This window comes from Delphinus delphis, chromosome 15 (assembly GCF_949987515.2).
Source record: "Delphinus delphis chromosome 15, mDelDel1.2, whole genome shotgun sequence".
Lineage (NCBI taxonomy): Eukaryota > Metazoa > Chordata > Mammalia > Artiodactyla > Delphinidae > Delphinus > Delphinus delphis.
The window spans coordinates 24,082,967-24,101,169 of NC_082697.1; the positions used below are offsets into that span (position 1 = coordinate 24,082,967).

Sequence of the window (18,203 nt, forward strand, 5' to 3'; positions counted from 1 at the left end):
ATTGAACCCATGCTCCTTGCAGTGGAAGCTCAGAGCCTTAACCACTGGACTGCCAGGGAAGTCCCCACAACACATTTTAAATGATTGAAATAATACAGAGTATTTTCTGTGACCATAATAATAAATACATTACAAAAATATAAAAAGAAAATAAAAATAATTTGAAATTACACTATAGTCTCAATTAAAGAAGAAATCTCAGGAGAAATTAGAGTATTTTGAACTGAATGATGTTGATAAAACAACATATCAAAATTTGTATGATGCAGCTAAAGCCATACTCAGAGGAAAATGTATTGCTTTGAATGAATATACAGTTGGCCCTTGAACAACACAGGTTTGAACTGCACAGGTAGGTCCACTTATACGCAGATTTTTTCCAATAAGGACGTACTGCAGTACTGTACAATCTGAGGTTGGTTGAATTTGAGGATGCAGAACCATGGATATGGAGGACCAACTGTAAAGTTGTACTCAGATTTTTTTTTTTTTTTTGCGGTACGTGGGGCTCTCACTGTTGTGGCCTTTCCCGTTGCGGAGCACAGGCTCCAGATGCGCAGGCTCAGCGGCCATGGCTCACGGGCCCAGCCGCTCCGCGGCATGTGGGATCTTCCCGGACCAAGGCACGAACCCGTGTCCTCTGCATCGGCAGGCAGACTCTCAACCACTGCACCACCAGGGAAGCCCTGTACTCAGATTTTTTAACTGTGTGGGGGTTAGCACTCCCACATTGTTCGAGGGTCAACTGTTTTAGGAAAGAAGACTAGGACTTCCCTGGTGGCACATTGGTTAAGAATCCGCCTGCCAATGCAGGGGACACGGGTTCGATCCCTGGCCTGGGAAGATCCCACATGCTGCGGAGCAACTAAGCCCGTGCACCACAACTACTGAGCCTGCACTCTAGAGCCTACGAGCCACAACTACTGAGCCTGTGCTCTAGAGCCCGCAAGCTGCAATTACTGAGCCCGCGTTCTGCAACTATTGAAGCCCACACAACCTAGAGCCCGTGCTCTGCAACAAGAGAAACCACCGCTCAACGAAGAGTAGCCCCTGCTCGCCACAACTGGAGAAAGCCTGCACACAGCAACGAAGACCTAACACAGCCAAAATAAATAAATAAACAAAGAAATTTTTTTTAAAAGTCTAAAAATCAGTGATCTAGGTATCATCAGAAAAAGTAATTATCCCCAGAAAAGTTTGAAGAATTGTGTATTGTAAAGTTTAGAAATTAAAGAAGTATAATAATCATTAAAGCCCAAAGTTGGTACTTCGAAAGACTAATAAAATTAAGAAATCTCTGGCAAAATTTGTCAAGATTAAAAAAAAAGAAGATGCACATTACCAATATTGGGAAAGAAAAATCACTATAGTTCCTGTAGACACAAATAAAATATTATGAACAATTTTATGCCAAAAAAAATTGTAAATTTTTGTGAAATGAACATATTCCTAGAAAACCAAGAAAAAAAATAAGAAAAGAAAAGAAAAAAATAGCAAATGGCTAAGAAAAATATAGCAAATCCGGATAGTGTTTTATCTGTGAAAGAAATTGAATCTGTAATTTAAAATCTTCTCTCAAAGAAAACTGAGGTTGAGATGGCTTCATGGTGAGTTAATTTCCCAACTGTTTGAGGAGGAAGTAACACTAATCATATAAAACATCTCAGAGAATAGAAGAAGGGAAAACATTTTGCATTTTATTTTATGAGTTCAACAATCCTGGTCCATTATGGAGTTTCCCGTGCCTATTATATATGTCTTAAAACTAAAATTCACCTCATACCTTTACTGTGTAAACAGCTCTTCACCAGGTATTTAACACATTAGATTTTGTTTATTCTCTTTACTCAATTCAGCAGATAGTCCCAGTGGCACAAAATGATTCAAGTGATGCTAAATAATTCTCCCTCATATGTACGCTGGCAAACTAGCATGGAACAGTATTCTAGGAAAGAAAGAGATTTTTGTTGACAGAATAGCTTCCTCCCCACCCTGTACTCTGGAAGCTGATAACATTAACTTTTAACTTAATGTATTTGTTTTTCTCCTGCAGACTCCATTAATAATATACCTCTTTCATTTCCTGATTGACTATGCTGAATTGGTATTTATGGTAAGTAACCTTCCACATAAAATCAGTATGTATGTATTTTTAATTTTAGAGTCTTTTTTTTTTTTGTGGTACGCGGGCCTCTCACTGTTGTGGCCTCTCCCATTGCGGAGGGCAGGCTCAGCGGCCGTGGCTCACGGGCCCAGCCGCTCCGCGGGATGAGGGATCTTCCCGGACTGGGGCACGAACCCGTGTCCCCTGCATCGGCAGGCGGACTCTCTACCACTGCGCCACCAGGGAAGCCCAATTTTAGAGTCTTTTAAAATAAATTTATTTATTTTATTTTTGGCTTTGTTGGGTCTTCATTGCTGCACATGGGCTTTTCTCTGGTTGCAGCGAGAGGGGGCTACTCTTCGTTGCGGTGTGCAGGCTTCTCACTGCGGTGGCTTCTCTTGTTGCGGAGCATGGGCTCGGGTGCATGGGCTTCAGTAGTTGCAGCATGCGGGCTCAGTAATTGCAGCTCGCGGGCTGTAGAGCACAGGCTCAGTAGTTGTGGTGCACGGGCGTAGTTGCTTCGCAGCATGTGGGATCTTCCCGGACCAGGGATCGAACCCGAGTCCCCTGCATTGGCAGGCGGATTCTTAACCAATGCGCCACCAGGGAAGCCCTAATTTTAGAGTCTTTTATCTTCTTGTTTTTAAGGGGAAAAAAATCTATATTAGGAGCTGAGGAGTTTCTCAGAACATAAAAGCAAAAAGCTATCTTAAATGTGAATTCATGGAACTGTGATAGTTTTATGGATGTGTGAGTAGTCGTCTCTGGCATCTGACCAGTTCCAGTTCCTTATAGTTTTAAAATTTGATTTCTGGACTATGTATTCTTGAATTTCTAGCTTCATTCAGGGTTCTATGATTGGCTTTAATTGTGGTGCCAGTATAGAGGGCATCCGGAATTTCCTAAACATTCTGCCAAGACATTCTGTGCAGAGGACATGGGCCAGACGAGACTTTAAGGGCAAGAACCTTCAAAATTGAGAAAACAGGGCTATGTTTTGAGTGTAGAAATTTGAAACACTTGTCTAATCTAGAGTTGAAAATCTGGGTCAAGTAGGAGGTCCACTGAGGTCTTCATTAATAATTATAATGGCTGTGGCTTGTTGAGGGCTTACTGTGCGCTAAGTACTTGACTTGCATCAGGCCTGCAAAGCAGTGGGTATTATTCTCATTTTATAGAAAACTTAAGTAACTTGCGATTACAGAGCAGATGTGGGACACCAAACTGATGTAAGCCTCAGTGGGTCCTAGTCCTCAGAGTTTTCTGGTCACACCTCCCTGAAGAGGCTTTATCTTTGTAGTCAAAGTGCGGGTTGAAGTTCTACCTGAATGTAAGAATTCAGTACTGGATAGTCCATCACCATCCCAAAACTCCATGCTCTGGCAGCATTCCATTACTCCTGTACTAATTAGAGTCATTTCCTTTTATTTCTCTTTCTCTTGACAGATAACTGATGCACTCACTGCCATTGCCCTGTATTTTGCAATCCAGGACTTCAATAAAGTTGTGGTGAGTAGTCAGTGGGTGGGACAAAACCAGTGAAATTCGGTAGCCTCATGATCTCTGTTATCACAAAAAATCAAAGGTCAAGTACTTAAAGATCAGCTGTCTTAAAATCCTAAGAAGTGGGAGTGAAGCTTCTGGCTTGTTCAGCCATCCCTGGAATGACCAAACCCAAACCAATAAGACAGCTTTACTAATATATATAGAAAGGTCAGCTTAATCTTCGTGGCTTAATATCCACTCACCTATCCAGGTTCAGACTTTTTGGAGTAAATGGAGTTGAACTACTGTTATATTAATGAAGACCCTTAAAAATCTTCCATTCTGGGCTTCCCTGGTGGCGCAGTGGTTGAGGGTCCGCCTGCCGATGCAGATGACGTGGGTTCGTGCCCCAGTCCAGGAAGATTCCACATGCCGCGGAGCCGCTGGGCCCATGAGCCATGGCCGCTGAGCCTGCGTGTCCGGAGCCTGCGCTCCGCAACGGGAGAGGCCACAACAGTGAGAGGCCCGCGTACCGCAAAAAAAAAAAAAAAAAAAGTCTTCCATTCTTTTCACCAGTTTTTCTTTCCAAAAGAAAATGAATAGAGCTTTTAACTCACTGTCTTATGCCCATCCAAGGTAAAACTGGATTCCCAATGTAGTTTCTATTTCCCTGCAGAGAGCAATCTTAATTGGAAAATTTGGCATGTATTAAATACCTATTGAAAACCATATGTAATAGCCAAGGAGAATTGTGTAGTGGGACCATTCTCATTTTCCTGGATTCTGAGAGAGTTAACAGATTAACCATGTGTACTATCTATGTAGTTATTTTAAAAATTGTCTGCAGTCCTCATTGACTGGCTGGGAGCCACTGAGAGGATTTAGACTGGGGTGAGTGAAGGCTGCATTCCATTGATGTTGTCTGTTTGTGGTTCATTTTCACTTGTGTTACCAAGTAATAGAACCAGAATTAGCAGTCTGCCTTTCTGTGCTCTGGTCATCAGTAACATAAAGTGGGTAAATTCTAGAATTTTAGAACTCAAAGAGGTTTTTAAAATATCTGGACTGAGGGTTCTTAATTTGGGGTCCATTTATAGGCTTAACGGGTCTATAAAGCCCTTGAAATGGTATGAAAAATTGTGTGTGTATGTGCTTATATCATTTTTTCCAAGAAGAAAGTCCATAGTTGCTATCAGTGCTCAAGGAGTCCTTGATTACCCCCCTTAAGGGATTAAGAACTGCATATTAGAGACTTAACATCACTAAGACCAGGGAGTATACATCTTAAGCTAATGGAGCATTTGTGACAACATGGGTGAACCTTGAGGACATTTTGCTAAGTAAAATAAGTCAGACAGAGAAAGACAAATACCGTATGATCTCACTTATATGTGGAATCTAAAAAAGTCAAACTCATAGGAATAGAGAGTAGCTTGATGGTTGCCAGGGGCTGGGGGGTGGGGTAAACGGGGAGATGTTGGTCAAAGGTACTAACTTCCAGTTGTAAGATGATTAAGTTCCAGGGATCTACTGTGCAGCATAGTAACTCTAGTTAACAATATCGTATTGTATACTTGAAAGTTGCTAAGAGAGTAGACCTCAAATACTCTCACCACACACACACAAACACACACACACACACATAGTTATGTGAGGTGATAGGTGTTTTAACTAACCTTATTGTAATATTTTGCAATATATGTATCTAATATGTCCAATCATCATGTGTACCTTAAACATATACAATGTTATATGTCAATTATATGTCAAGAAAGCTGGAAAAGAAAAGAAAGGAAAATTTTAGGGCTGATGTAAAATGCTTTAAGAGGATTCCCTAGAGGGCCAGAGATGAAATAACTGGGCATGAGATTTATAAGCAGAGGAATTCAGAAATAAAATAGTAGTGGTTATTTTCTTCTCCCAAGGTAGTTCGTGTATGTAAACTCCAGTCTTTGTTCTTTGAAGTTACCTGCTCAAATATTTAGGGGTGGGACTTCCCTGGTGGCGCAGTGGTTAAGAATCCACCTGCCGATGCAGGGTCCATGGGTTTGATACCTGTTCCGAGAAGATCCCACATGCCACGTAGCAACTAAGCCCGTGTGCCACAATTACTGAGCCTGTGCTCTAGAGCCCGCGAGCCACAACTACTGTGCCTTGAACCCGTGCTCCACAGCAGGAGGAGCCACCGCAATGAGAAGCCTGCGCACCGCAACAAAGAGTAGCTCCCGCTCGCCGCAACTAGAGAAAGCCCCGCGTGCAGCAACAAAGACCCAAGGCAGCCAAAAATTAATTAATTAATTAATTTAAAAACACCCTCTTTATCTCATCTATGAGAATTGGGCGATTGGGATTGACATGTATTCACTGATGTGTATAAAATTGATGACTAATAAGAACCTGCTGTATAAAAAAAAAAAAAAAGTGCTTTGTACCAGAATGATTACTGTGTGTTGTAGGGGGAGGGGGCTACTTGATAATTTTATGTTGTTTTCCATAATTCCTTGGAATTTTCTTTCTAAAATAGATAAATTTCCTTTAGGAATTCCAGAAAGCCTTTAGAGAAATATTCTTAAAATTGTTTGCTTTACAAATGTATGTTATTATTTTATTGAGAAATAAGATTAAAATCATCTTTCTGATTTTAAGATAGAAAAAATAATGTAGAGAATTTGCCATTCTCAGACCTTCATTAAAAGAATGATCAAAAAATGTGTCTAAGAAGGAAATAAGTGGAAGGAAGGACAAGCATTTACTGAGTAAAAGAACAATAATGAAGACTTATTTGGGGACTGTTACAACAAGATGGATTGATTCACATGTTTCAGTGATTAGAATGGACATCTTTGGAGGCCACTAGTCTGCCTATCATAGTGTGCTTGGTACTTTTACTTTCAGCATCCTAGTGGGCATGTCACTGGTGGTATCTCCTTGTGGTTTTAATTTGCTCTTCCCTAGTGACTAATGATGTTGAGCATATTTTCATTTGTTTATTTGCCATTTATATGTTTTCTTTTGTAAAGAGTCTGATCAACTTGTTTCCCATTTTTATTGGCTTATTATCTTTTTATTAGTGAGTTTTAAGTTTTCTTTATATATTCTGGATTTAAGTCCAGAACAAATAAAAGTTTTATAAAAGAAAATCTATTAAAAAAAATTTAGGGGGTGAAGGGTCATGATGTTTACAACTTACTTTCAAATGGTTCTGGAAGAAAAATGGTTCCCGTGTGTGCTTTTGTCTGTGTGTGTGTGTGTGTGTAGAGATAAAGAAAATGTGGCAAAATGTTAACAGTTGGTGGATCTACGTGTTTTATTGAATTATTCTTTCAACTTTTCTGTAGTTTGAAAGTTTTAAATATAAAACACTGGAGAAAAAAATAGCATGTATATATGGGATATATGTGAATATCTAAGGGAGGTTTGGTGGCTTTCATCTAAGAACACAATCAGATCTTTTCAAAGAAAATATAAAACTGAAATGTGTTGGGGTTTTTTTTCTGAAATGTGTTTTAATGAAAGTTGATTAGAGATGCTACCATCATATGCATTCCTTTTTTTTTTTTTTTTTTTTACTGATCAGCTGTCATATACTCCAATTAAAACAATTTTTAAGGGGAGGAGAAGCTTATGGGGAAATAATGAAACTAGGTTTCAGTGAGTTTCTTAACGAAGTCAGCTTCAGTGTCAATAGAAGAGATACTTTTAATTTAGTGCGTCAGTAATTTTAATTCATTTCTTAGTTATTTCTGACTTTATATGGAAACATATAGAGATCTCTTTTTTTTTCTTTGTGTGATTTAAAGAGGGAGAGAGAAAACTGAATGAGCTATTGTCAATACCCTGGTTTTGAGCACACCAAGGCAGGGTATGCTATCTGTTATCACCAAGATAAAACTTTATCACCAAATAAAAATTTGGAATAGTTTTGCTTCTCCATCCTCAGAATTCAGCCTACTAGAACATTACGTTTCTTGGTTAGAATAAGAGTTTCATTTACCCTGTGTCAAAAATTAACTCATTCTAAATGGCAGACTTTGATGATACTAACATACTACTGTTGACTTGGATACAATATTAGCACATCTTCCCCCAAATCTTTCCCAGTTTGTCAGAATGGGCCCATATCATATAGTCTGGAAGTATTTTAGTCTTGCTAGAATTTGAGATTTTTTATCCCTGGTAATGAAGCTGTGTCTGCACCCAAATGCATCCTGGTAAACTATGGTGCAGAGATGGAAGACTCCAGCCCCACCCCAATCTCCAACTTGAGCATGTGGAATATGAATGCTGATTGATTGTGACCAGTTGATTCTCATGACATTTTACATCTGCCTCACTTGACAGAAGCAATGTTGGTCTAGTCTGTCCTTTGCTGAGACTGCGCTTATTTGGAACTCAGAATTCATGTTAGAAAGCTACAGGTGGTTTGATAGGGAGTGATAAAAACCTGTATCCCCTACTATGCTTAGAGGGTTGTGAATTTGGAGGATAGGTTCCTGAATTTGGAATGTGCTGAGGCTAACAGTTGGAGATACAGTGGGGGTGGAATATTCATCCCCGCTATAGGTTTTGGGGATGCAAAGGGGTGTAGACACAGCTTCAGTGATTAGAAGAATCTCTTTATTTGGAGTAGGGGAATTATGTCCTTGCAAAAATCAACCTTTCAAGGGACAGGGAAATGGCTGCATGGGGTAGTGGGTAAAAGGGAAGGAAAACTCCACCCTGGAAATTTTTTTTAATTCAAAAATTTCTGCTAAAATATAACATACATATGGAAAAGCTGATTAATGATTACAAAGGTAACACATTCAGGTAATTACTTTTTAGGTCACTTTTAACCTCTCCTGCTTTAAATCTCATTGTTGTTGAGGCTTCTGAATATACCTAGAAATATACCTATCTTTGGATTTTAAATTGTACTCTTTAACCTTATTTATTTATTTATTTATTTTTGGCTGTGTTGGGTCTTCATTGCTGTGGATGGGCTTTCTCTAGTTGCGGCGAGCGGGGGCTACTCTTCGTTGCGATGCGCGGGCTTTTCATTGTGGTGGATCCCCTTGTTGCGGAGCATGGGCTCTAGGCTCGCGGGCTTCAGTAGTTGTGCCGTGCAGGCTTCAGTGGTTGTGGCTCGCGGGCTCTAGAGTGCAGGCTCAGTAGTTGTGGCGCACGGGCTTAATTGCTCTGTGGGCATGTGGAATCTTCCCAGACCAGGGCTCGAACCCGTGTCCCCAGCACTGGCAGGCGGATTCTTAACCACTGCACCACCAGGGACGCCCCTCATTTATTTTTATACTTCTAATATTTTCTTGGTGTGTGTGTGTTTAATTTTCCTTAGATTTTTAGCCACTTTCCTGTCTCTAACTGGATGCATGGGGATGTTTTAAAGGGATTTTGTCTGTGCTTAGGGGATCTGAGTCAATATTGAGTTCTAAGGCCAGGCATAATGGTACCTGTGCTGGTGAGATTGGGGGAGACAAAAAGAAAGGTAGCATCGAATCTGGGGACTGCTGACCTGACTGCCCTTCTCTCGTGGAGACTCTCCTTTCATAAAATCTTTCTGTTTTAAAGTATTTTGGAAGATTGGGGTTACAAGGAAGTTTTCTTTCCTTGTTGGCACAGTGTCACCTTTGCCCAGGGCCTACACATCCCTGTTTAACTGCCTGCATCTCTTACTGTAGTCCTGCTGGCTGGCTTCCAGCCTGGGGAATGGGCCTGTATTCCCATCTGTCTCTCTGGCTGCTACTGGGTGAACTCCCTGTTTCCTTTTAACAGCTTTCTTTGTGGCTCTCACACCCTCCAGGTGGCCTTCTTTTTGCAGTAGAACTCTAGAACCCTTAGCTAGTGGGGCCTCCATCCTTCCACCACTGCTGCAGCTGTCCTCATTGACTGCTTTGTTTGCTAAGCCAGCCCCCTTCTCTCTGATAAAAACACCTTAGTTTATATTTTTCCCTTTTAATTAAATAACCCCAGCTGTGAATGGCAGCATAAATCTTACTGATGATAATTCCCACCATTTAACTTGGACTCCCAGAGATGATCAAAGGGAGGTTTTTGAAGTTTGTTCAGGTTTTTTTTTTTTGCGGTACGCGGGCCTCTCACTGTTGTGACCTCTCCCATTGCGGAGCACAGGCTCCGGACGCGCAGGCTCAGCGGCCATGGCTCATGGGCCCAGCTGCTCTGCGGCATGTGGGATCTTCCCGGACCGGGGCACGAACCCGTGTCCCCTGCATCGGCAGGCGGACTCTCAACTACTGCGCCACTAGGGAAGCCCTGTTCAGGTTTTTTGATTAAGCCTCTACCTAAACCTCTGCAAGAAATCTGTGGTTACCTGTATTTCTATGATTATCCTGGGATTTTCTTTTGAACTGAAAGATGGCTCTTAAAAATTTTTTTTTAGTTTAAAAATTTAAATATCCAAAATATCTAAGACATGCAAAAATATATAAAGAATAATACATACTGTGAACCTATTTCAGCTTAAAAAATAAAATACTTTACATAGAGTTGCCTCTCTCTGATACTTTCGTCTCCTTACTCCTTCTCTCTAGTTACCACTGTTCTGAATTTAGTGTTTATCGTTCCCACACATGGCCTTAATTTTTTGTGCATTTGTAAATATACCTAAGTAACATATAGTGTTATTTTGCATGCTTTTAACTTTATGTAAATGGTGTAATGCAGTATTCTGTTGCCATCTGTGTTTTCATCCTTAAATCTTTAATCACACACTACTTTGGCTTCTCTGAATTACTCTGTTTTATAATAGGTTGTGGCATTGATTTTATACTATCTAAGATCATTAAATCAGCAGGGCTACCCATTTGGGGTTCAGAGGCTTTTTCTATCTGTAGTGTGACCCATGTTTGCTTATAGGGTTGCCTAACTTTCTTTCAATCTGGAACACACCCATGAGCTTGTTGGGACACGCACAGGGGAAGGCAAGAGCTTTCCACCCCCATCTCACTCCCTGTAAACTCTCCGGCTGCCCAGCCACACCCAGCCTTCCTCCTCCTTCTCTTCATCATGGTCATTTCCCACTTCCTCTGTGAAAGTCAAAAACTTGAAACAGGAGCGCTCAGAAGAAAACCCAGGACACTGTGACATTCAGGGGATCGTTCCACTTTGCGTGAAAATATTTCGCTTTGATGGAACTTTGGAATCCTTAGGCCGCTGATGATAACTCTTAAAAATGACTAAAAGCTGCTTTGCCATTCAATCATTCATTTAGCCATTCAACAGATATTTATTGTTTGCTCACTGTGCCAGGTATTCGCAAATAAACATGGTCTCTGCCCTCATGGAACTTATAGTATAGTGAAGGAGAAAGATAGTCACATAAATAAATAAAAAAGTTCTAACTGTGAACAGTGTTATGAGATTTTTACAGTCAGGGCAGTGAGTGTGCCTTCCTGAGGAAGTGACAATTTAACTAAGATCTAAAGCTTATGTGGGAGTTAACTAGGGAAAGAGAAGAAGAGGTTGGTTGTTCTAGGTTAAATGCAAAGAACTGGGAGCAGGAGGGCAGTGGCATGTTCATGGTGCTTGAACCCAGAAAGTGAGAGGTGTGGGGAGCGAGCGTGAAATGACCCTGGAGAGGTAGGGCCAGGTCAGACAGGCCATGTGGGCCATGGAAGAACTTTTGTCTTCATCCTAAAAGCAATGGGAAGTTATTTGTTTCATGTGTTTTGTCATTTTTTTCCAGTTTAAAAAGCAGAAACTCCTCCTAGAACTAGACCAGTATGCCCCAGATGTGGCCGAACTCATCCGAACCCCTATGGAAATGCGTTACATCCCTCTGAAAGTGGCCCTCTTGTAAGTATTCTCTGACAAAACAGGGCTCAGTGCCAATGAATGTGAGGAAAATCTGATGAGACTTTCTCATGTTGTTTGTTGTATTTTTGGAGATTTGCAGTCTTAGTCATCAAGTATTTGCTATATTTCTGTTGCACAACTGGGGTTCTGGCCAGGAAAAGAGACAGAGCCATCCTGTCTCTGTTGGGACAAAGCCTCACACAAGCACATGCACAATCGACCCTTCACAAATGCTTTTTCACTCGATGCTGATCTGGCTCCAGCCTCCTTGTAACCAGTGTTTCTAAAAAAAAAAGGTTTTCCAATTGTGATATATGGATTGCATAAAATTCTGATCTTTATGCAGCAGTTATTTCAAGCAACTCCTATGTTTCACATACAATTTAGTCCCCCATTTGTAGTTCAGAAAACTGAAGTAAAGTACCAAACAGACCCATCCCAGCTGGATGACCAGTATGAGAGAGTGGAACTTACTGAGACTCTATGAAAGAATTCTTTAGGAGTACCAGTGCTGCCTATAACTTTAATTCTTTCAGGTTATTTCTGTTTATATTCCTGAGATAGGCAAATGGGAATAATTATTCAGTCAACTAATAGTAAATGTTAATAATATACTAGTTCCTAAGGATACACAGTAAAACAAGGCAGACAAGTTTCCTCATGGAAAAACATGACCTTAGAGCTTCACATTTAGAAGGGGCCTTATGAGGACAGTTTGTTCAACCCTTTGCCTTGTGTGTGACTCTTCTATTCAGTATTCCAGATAGGTGGCTGCGTAGCTGCTTCTTGAACATCACCTGCTATTTAGAAATGGCTTTTTTTCTCCTCCCACCAAACACATTTGAGGTATCGGTTCATATCTATGTATTTTAGAAATATTGGTGGAAACTACCTAATAGAACTAGAGGTTTGGCAACATTATGAATCCCTTATGGACTCCTATGTCTCCAGGGGGTAGTTTTGTAATAGCAGCAGCCATTTCTTTAAAGGTTGTAGAACAAGCCTATCTAATTGCTGAAAAAAAAAATCAACAGTTTCTGGGCCTTTAGCTTTAGAACTGCTAATCTTACAGCTCTGAGAGGTATTGGATTTAAGGTCTTTATTTGCGCATAATAATTATAATCTCTCCCTGAGACACTGGTATGTTTCTTCCTATCTGATAATCAGAATTATGTAACTGGTCTCCCTTTTCACTTTGTCTGCCAGGAAACTCAGAGCCAGATTTAAAGCTGATTACTACAGTGTTGTAGAAGACCCATTTGTTCTTCTTTCCCTAGCCTTTACTTTTTCCTTTTATTTATGCTTTCCCTGGTCTTGATTCTTTATTTGTATTTTAATTTTGCTCTCACTTTTTATTATCTGTTCTCATTTGAGCTGCCTCAAATCTTTTGTGGAAGCAGGGTAAAAATAAATAAAAACACAGTTATGACTGTATAAGATTTCCCTATTCAGCATTTCAAATTTATTTTTTCAGTCCATTCCTTCCCACCTCAGGAAAAGACTGTTTCAGTTTAATTCCCTCCCAGTGAAAGTTCAGGTTGTCCTGTGAAGTTCAATGGCCACTAGCTTACTGAATTCAGCAGATACTTATTCTGTCCTTTGGGTCTGGCTTGGTGGATATAGCTTGGCTGCCAAGAGAACTAAACTTAAGCTGCTCTCACCTCTTGAATGGGGTAGCCTATGTCAGAGCTTAGGAACCTGATTGAGGAAACAGTACTTTCCTGGTTTTCAGAGATAACTGTAGCCATTCCTAAAATATAGGGCTCTGTGGGAATTGGTAGAATTTTTATCACTTTTGAAACCTGAAGTAATAAAAAATATAGGTTTATTGCCAGAAAGACCTGATTTTGAATGTATTTATTAGCTTGTAAAACCTTAGGCTACTTAACCACTGAGTCTCAGTTTCCTCACCTGCAAAATGGGAATGATGTTATTGCTGGTTTACAGGATCCGTGATGATGAAATATGATGGTTTTCCATATAACACATAGCACAGAATAGGCAGTGAATGTTCAGTGCCTTTTACTCACTGGCCACCACCCCACTCCATCCTCTTTTACTTAGGAAAACTTATTTCTAAGAAGTTGCCTTCCCTTGAGTATGGCTTTAGTAAACCTCTTGAACTTCCTGGCTATGGTGGCCAGGACTCCCTGGTCCTTTGACCAGGATTACTAATGCCAAATATGTGTGTTTTTCCCCAGCTATCTCTTAAATCCCTACACGGTCTTGTCTTGTGTTGCCAAGTCTACCTGCGCCATCAACAACACCCTCATTGCTTTCTTCATTTTGACCACGATAAAAGGTAAGGCCCCAAAGGAAGTTCAGTCCCTAATTTGTGCAGGCTTTTGTAACACTTATGCTGTGGATTAAAAAAAAAAAAAAAAAAAAACACTTAAAAACATTTTTTTAAATTACACAAGTAATTTTATAGAAAATTTAGATAAGCCAAGAGAAAAAAATTAATTAAAACATCCTGAAATTCTGCCACTCAGAGTCACTGTTAACATAGTTTAAACAAAAAACAAAAACTTCTAAAAGGCTTACAATGAGAATAGCAGTGTTCTGCCCCTTTCTTTCCATCCCTAGTTCAACTTCTTTGATGGAACTACTTTATTTTTTTGCTAGTATTTATTTCCATATTTCCAAATAAGACCTCGTATTGCTGTTTCATGAATTATAAATTTTAGACATTATCTATTGTATTCTTATTATGGGAGATAAAGATTTAGCTTTCTTTTACCAATATCTTCACTTCCCTTCTACCTGGTTTTCCTAGAGAAGTTATGTCACAGCTTTGATTAAATCAGTAGTTGGTACCTATATTTTATGACAGTATATGTATTATTCACTGCTGGGAAAAGTAATAACTATGGTTGTTTTTTCTTTCTTGTACAACCTTTTATTTTTTCTGGGATTAGTAATTGTGGGGTTTTTGCTTGTTTTTGTTTTTGTTTTGCTTTATCTTTCTGTACCAATCACTTTTTTCCCCTCAATTGCTCTGCTAGATCTTTCAAGTGCCTAACAATACAGGCATACCTAAGAGATATTGTGGGTTTGGTTCCAGATCACAGCAATAAAGCAAATATTGCAATAAAGTGAGTCACACGAATTTTTTGGATTCCCAGCACAGATAAAAGTTATGTCTACACTATACTATATTCTGTTAAGTATGCAATAGCATTATGTCTAAAAAAATGTACATAGCTTAATTTAAACATACTTTATTAATAAAAAAATTTAGCCCCTAATAAGAGAATCAGCCCGTCCTTTGAAGCTTTGAAGCCAGGCATTGACTTCTCTTTTCTAGCTATGAAAGTCCTAGATGGCATCTTCTTCTGAAATAAGGCTGTTTCGTCTACATTGAAAATCTGTTGTTTAGTGTAGCCACCTTCATTAATTGTCTTAGGTAGATCTTCTGGATAACTTGCTGCAGCTTCTACATCAGCCCTTGCGACTTCACCTTGCACTTTTATGGTCCGGAGACAGGCTTCTCTCCCTGAACCTCATGAACTAATCTCTCCTAGCTTCAAACTTTTCTTCTATAGCTTCCTCACCTCTCTCAGCCTTCATAAAATTGAAGAAAGTTAGGGCCTTACTCTGGATGAGGCTTTGGCTTAAGGGAGTGTTGTGGCAGGTTTGATCTTCTCTCCAGACCACTTGGACTTTCTCCATATCAGCAATAAGGCTGTTTTGCTTTCTTATCATTCATGTGTTCACTGGAGTAGCACTTTTAATTTCCTTCAAGAACTTTACATTTGCATTACCACTTGGCTAACTGTTTGGTGCAAGAGGCCTAGCTTTCATCCTATCCCAGCTTTCGACATGCCTTCCTCACTAAGCTTAATTATTTCTAGCTTTTTTTTTCCTTTTATTTATTTATTATTTTTGGCTGCATTGGGTCTTCATTGCTGCGCGTGGGCTTTCTCTAGTTGTGGTGTGCAGCCTTTTCATTGAAGTGGCTTCTCTTGTTGCAGAGCATGGGCTCTAGGCGCACGGGCTTCAGTAGTTGTGGCACGCGGGCTTCAGTAGTTGTGGCTTGTGGGCTCTAGAGCGCAGGCTCGGTAGTTGTGGCACATGGCCTTAGTTGCTCCGCGGCATGTGGGATCTTCCTGAACCAGGGCTCAAACCTGTGTCCCCTGCATTGGCAGGCAGATTCTTAACTACTGTGCCACCAGGGAAACCCTATTTCTAGCTTTTGATTTAAAGTGAGAAGTATGCAACACTTCCTTTAACTTGAACACTCAGAGGCCATTGTATGGTTATTAATTGGCCTAATTTTAATATTAGGAAGGAATAGGGAGGCCTGAGGAGAGGGAGAGAGGTGGGGGAACAGCTAGTCTGTGAAATAGTCAGAACACAGACAACACTTATCAGTTGTTTGCCATATTATGGGCATGTGGTGCCCCCAAACAATTAAAAGAGTAACATCAAAGATCACTGATCACAGATCACCGTAACAAACATAATAATAATGAAAAAATTTTGAAATATTGCAAGAATTACCAGAACATGACACAGAGACACAAAGTGAGCAAATGCTGTTGGAAAAATGGCTCTGATAGACTTACTTAATGCAGGGTTGCCACAGACCTTCAATTTGTAAAAAACACAGTATCTGCAAAGTACAGTAAAACAAAGTAGGTCTGTAGTTTTTTAAAAAAATGTTAAGTACATCAAATAGTTTATTGGTTCCATTATTTGTCTGGAGATCTGCCTCACACATCTTTCATCCTGTACCAGTCTGTCCTGGTTGTTGTCTGGTCTTGATGCAAAGCTGTCATAGTGGAACTTTTCCTTATAATTCTCTTGTATTGTATCCCTTTCCTAGATTCCTTTTTTTGTTTACTGATTTTTTTCCTCGGTTTTCCTAAAGTACTTCCTCTAGTAGTTTTCTAAGAAAGGGTGTGTGAGATATGTATTTTGAATCATTCCACACATGAAAAAATGTGTTTTTCTAACTTAGCACCAGATTAATAGTTGGGGCAAGGTATAGAATTCTAGACTGGAAAAAATTTTCCTTCAGAATTTTGAAGGCATTGCTTCACTGTGTTCTAGCATTCCGGTTGCTGTTGGACAGTTTGAAGCCATTATACGTAACCTAATTTTTTCTTTGAAAGATTTAAGATCTTCTTTTTATCCTCAGTATTTTGAAATTTCATGATGCTATGTCTACTTGGTTCTTTTTTTCATTCATTACTGGGTACTTGGTAGGCCCTTTCAAAATAGAGACTAGTGTCCTTTAGTTCTAGAAGATATTCCAGTACTGTTTTTCAAATTCTCTCTCCTCTCTGTTTTCTCTGTCCTCTCATTTGGGGTGTCTATTGGATATTGGACTTTTTGGATTGATCTAATTTGTGTGTTTTATTTTCTATTGATTTAAGTTCTTTCTTGGTCTCCAGTTGTTTCTTTGAAGCATCATTATTATTTTATCACCATGATATCCTCTCTTATCTCTCTGAGTTTTCTTGGTTTTGTTTTCAGTTTCCATTTGTTCTAAGCATAATCTCTTTGTCTTCCTGGATTCCCCCCCACCCTGCCTTTTTTTTCTGTTTGTCTTGGGCTCTGTCTTTCATATGGGTAGATTTTCTCTTATTTATGGTGATCCTTGGCTGTCTGCTTATTATTTAAGAATGTTAGAAGGATGGGGTATGTAGGGATAGTCACCTGGCTGCACATAGTTGAGGTGAGACCTGGGGTTCTGTCTGGTCTGTATACAAACGTTCAGCTTCATTCTCATCTCTGTAACTTACCCCCACCTGCCATAGTATCTGATAACCTTCAAGGTGCTGGATCTCTCAGAAGTTGTATGGGGTGAGTTGGCCTGATTTTTATTGGTATTCCTCTCTGCAGGCCATTGAGCTGTAATTTCTTCCATAATGCTCAGTCATTTATCCCTCTTCCTCCTGCTTTTAATGTTTCCACTATTATGTTAAAATTTATTTTGCTATAGTCTCTTCTGTTAATTTGTTATTTAAGACTATTTTTAATGCTTTATTGTCATTTTAGTGAGGTTATTGGAGGGAAAGATGATATACATGTGATTAATCTACCATTTTTCACTAGAAGTCTATTAGCATTGGAGGTATATATTTCCAGATTTTTCCCTCATTTTTCTTTTACACTTTTAAATATTGTATCGGTTAACTGTCATCACAAAAATGTTATTTGACAAACCACTCCAAAACTCAGTGGCTTAAAACAACAATACGCATTCACTTAGCTCATGTGTCTGTAAGTCAGATAGGTGTCAGCTGGTCTAGGTTGAATGTGGCTAGGCAGTTTGTTGGTTTCATCGGGGCTCATTCATGCATTGGCAGCTGACTGTAGTTGGCTCATCTAGGCTGGGCTCTTCACCACATGTCTGTCATCCTCATGGACCAGGGGACTAATTTAGGCATATTCCTCTTATAGTGATGGCAGAGACACAACTGTGAGCAAGCCCAATCAGGCTTGAGCTTTTGAAGTTCTGGTTGTATCACATGTGCTTACATCACATTGATCAAAACAAAACATGGGTGATCTCAGGTGTGAGTATTTCCATCCTGTCCACAATGGGGGAGCACTGCAAAGTTATATGGCAAAGAGCCTGGACATAGGGAGGGGTTAAGAATTGGGGACAAAAATACAGTCTGCCACATGTCAGTAAACATTTAGTCTGTTATTTTTCATGGCTGCTTACTGTTCCGTTGTCTTGATGAATAAATAGAAATTCTTTAACCAACTTCTATTAAATATCTAGTTAATTTCCCAGTTTTCAGCTGTTTAAATAATACTATAATTTTCTTTCTTTTTTTTAATTTAAAAA

The 18,203-nt window shown here is 39.6% G+C and overlaps 1 protein-coding gene across 9 annotated transcripts in view; it reads left to right on the forward strand.

The window, feature by feature from the left end:
* Nucleotides 1-18,203, forward strand: part of PIGU (phosphatidylinositol glycan anchor biosynthesis class U) — a 127,033-nt gene that overhangs the window by 18,866 nt on the left and 89,964 nt on the right. For all 9 annotated transcript variants that reach the window (XM_060030949.1, XM_060030955.1, XM_060030952.1 and 6 more), the window contains exons 3-6: nt 2,054-2,113; nt 3,551-3,613; nt 11,289-11,398; nt 13,600-13,700. In XM_060030949.1, the coding sequence (XP_059886932.1) occupies nt 2,054-2,113; nt 3,551-3,613; nt 11,289-11,398; nt 13,600-13,700 (334 nt within the window). The remainder of the gene's footprint in view (nt 1-2,053; nt 2,114-3,550; nt 3,614-11,288; nt 11,399-13,599; nt 13,701-18,203) is intronic.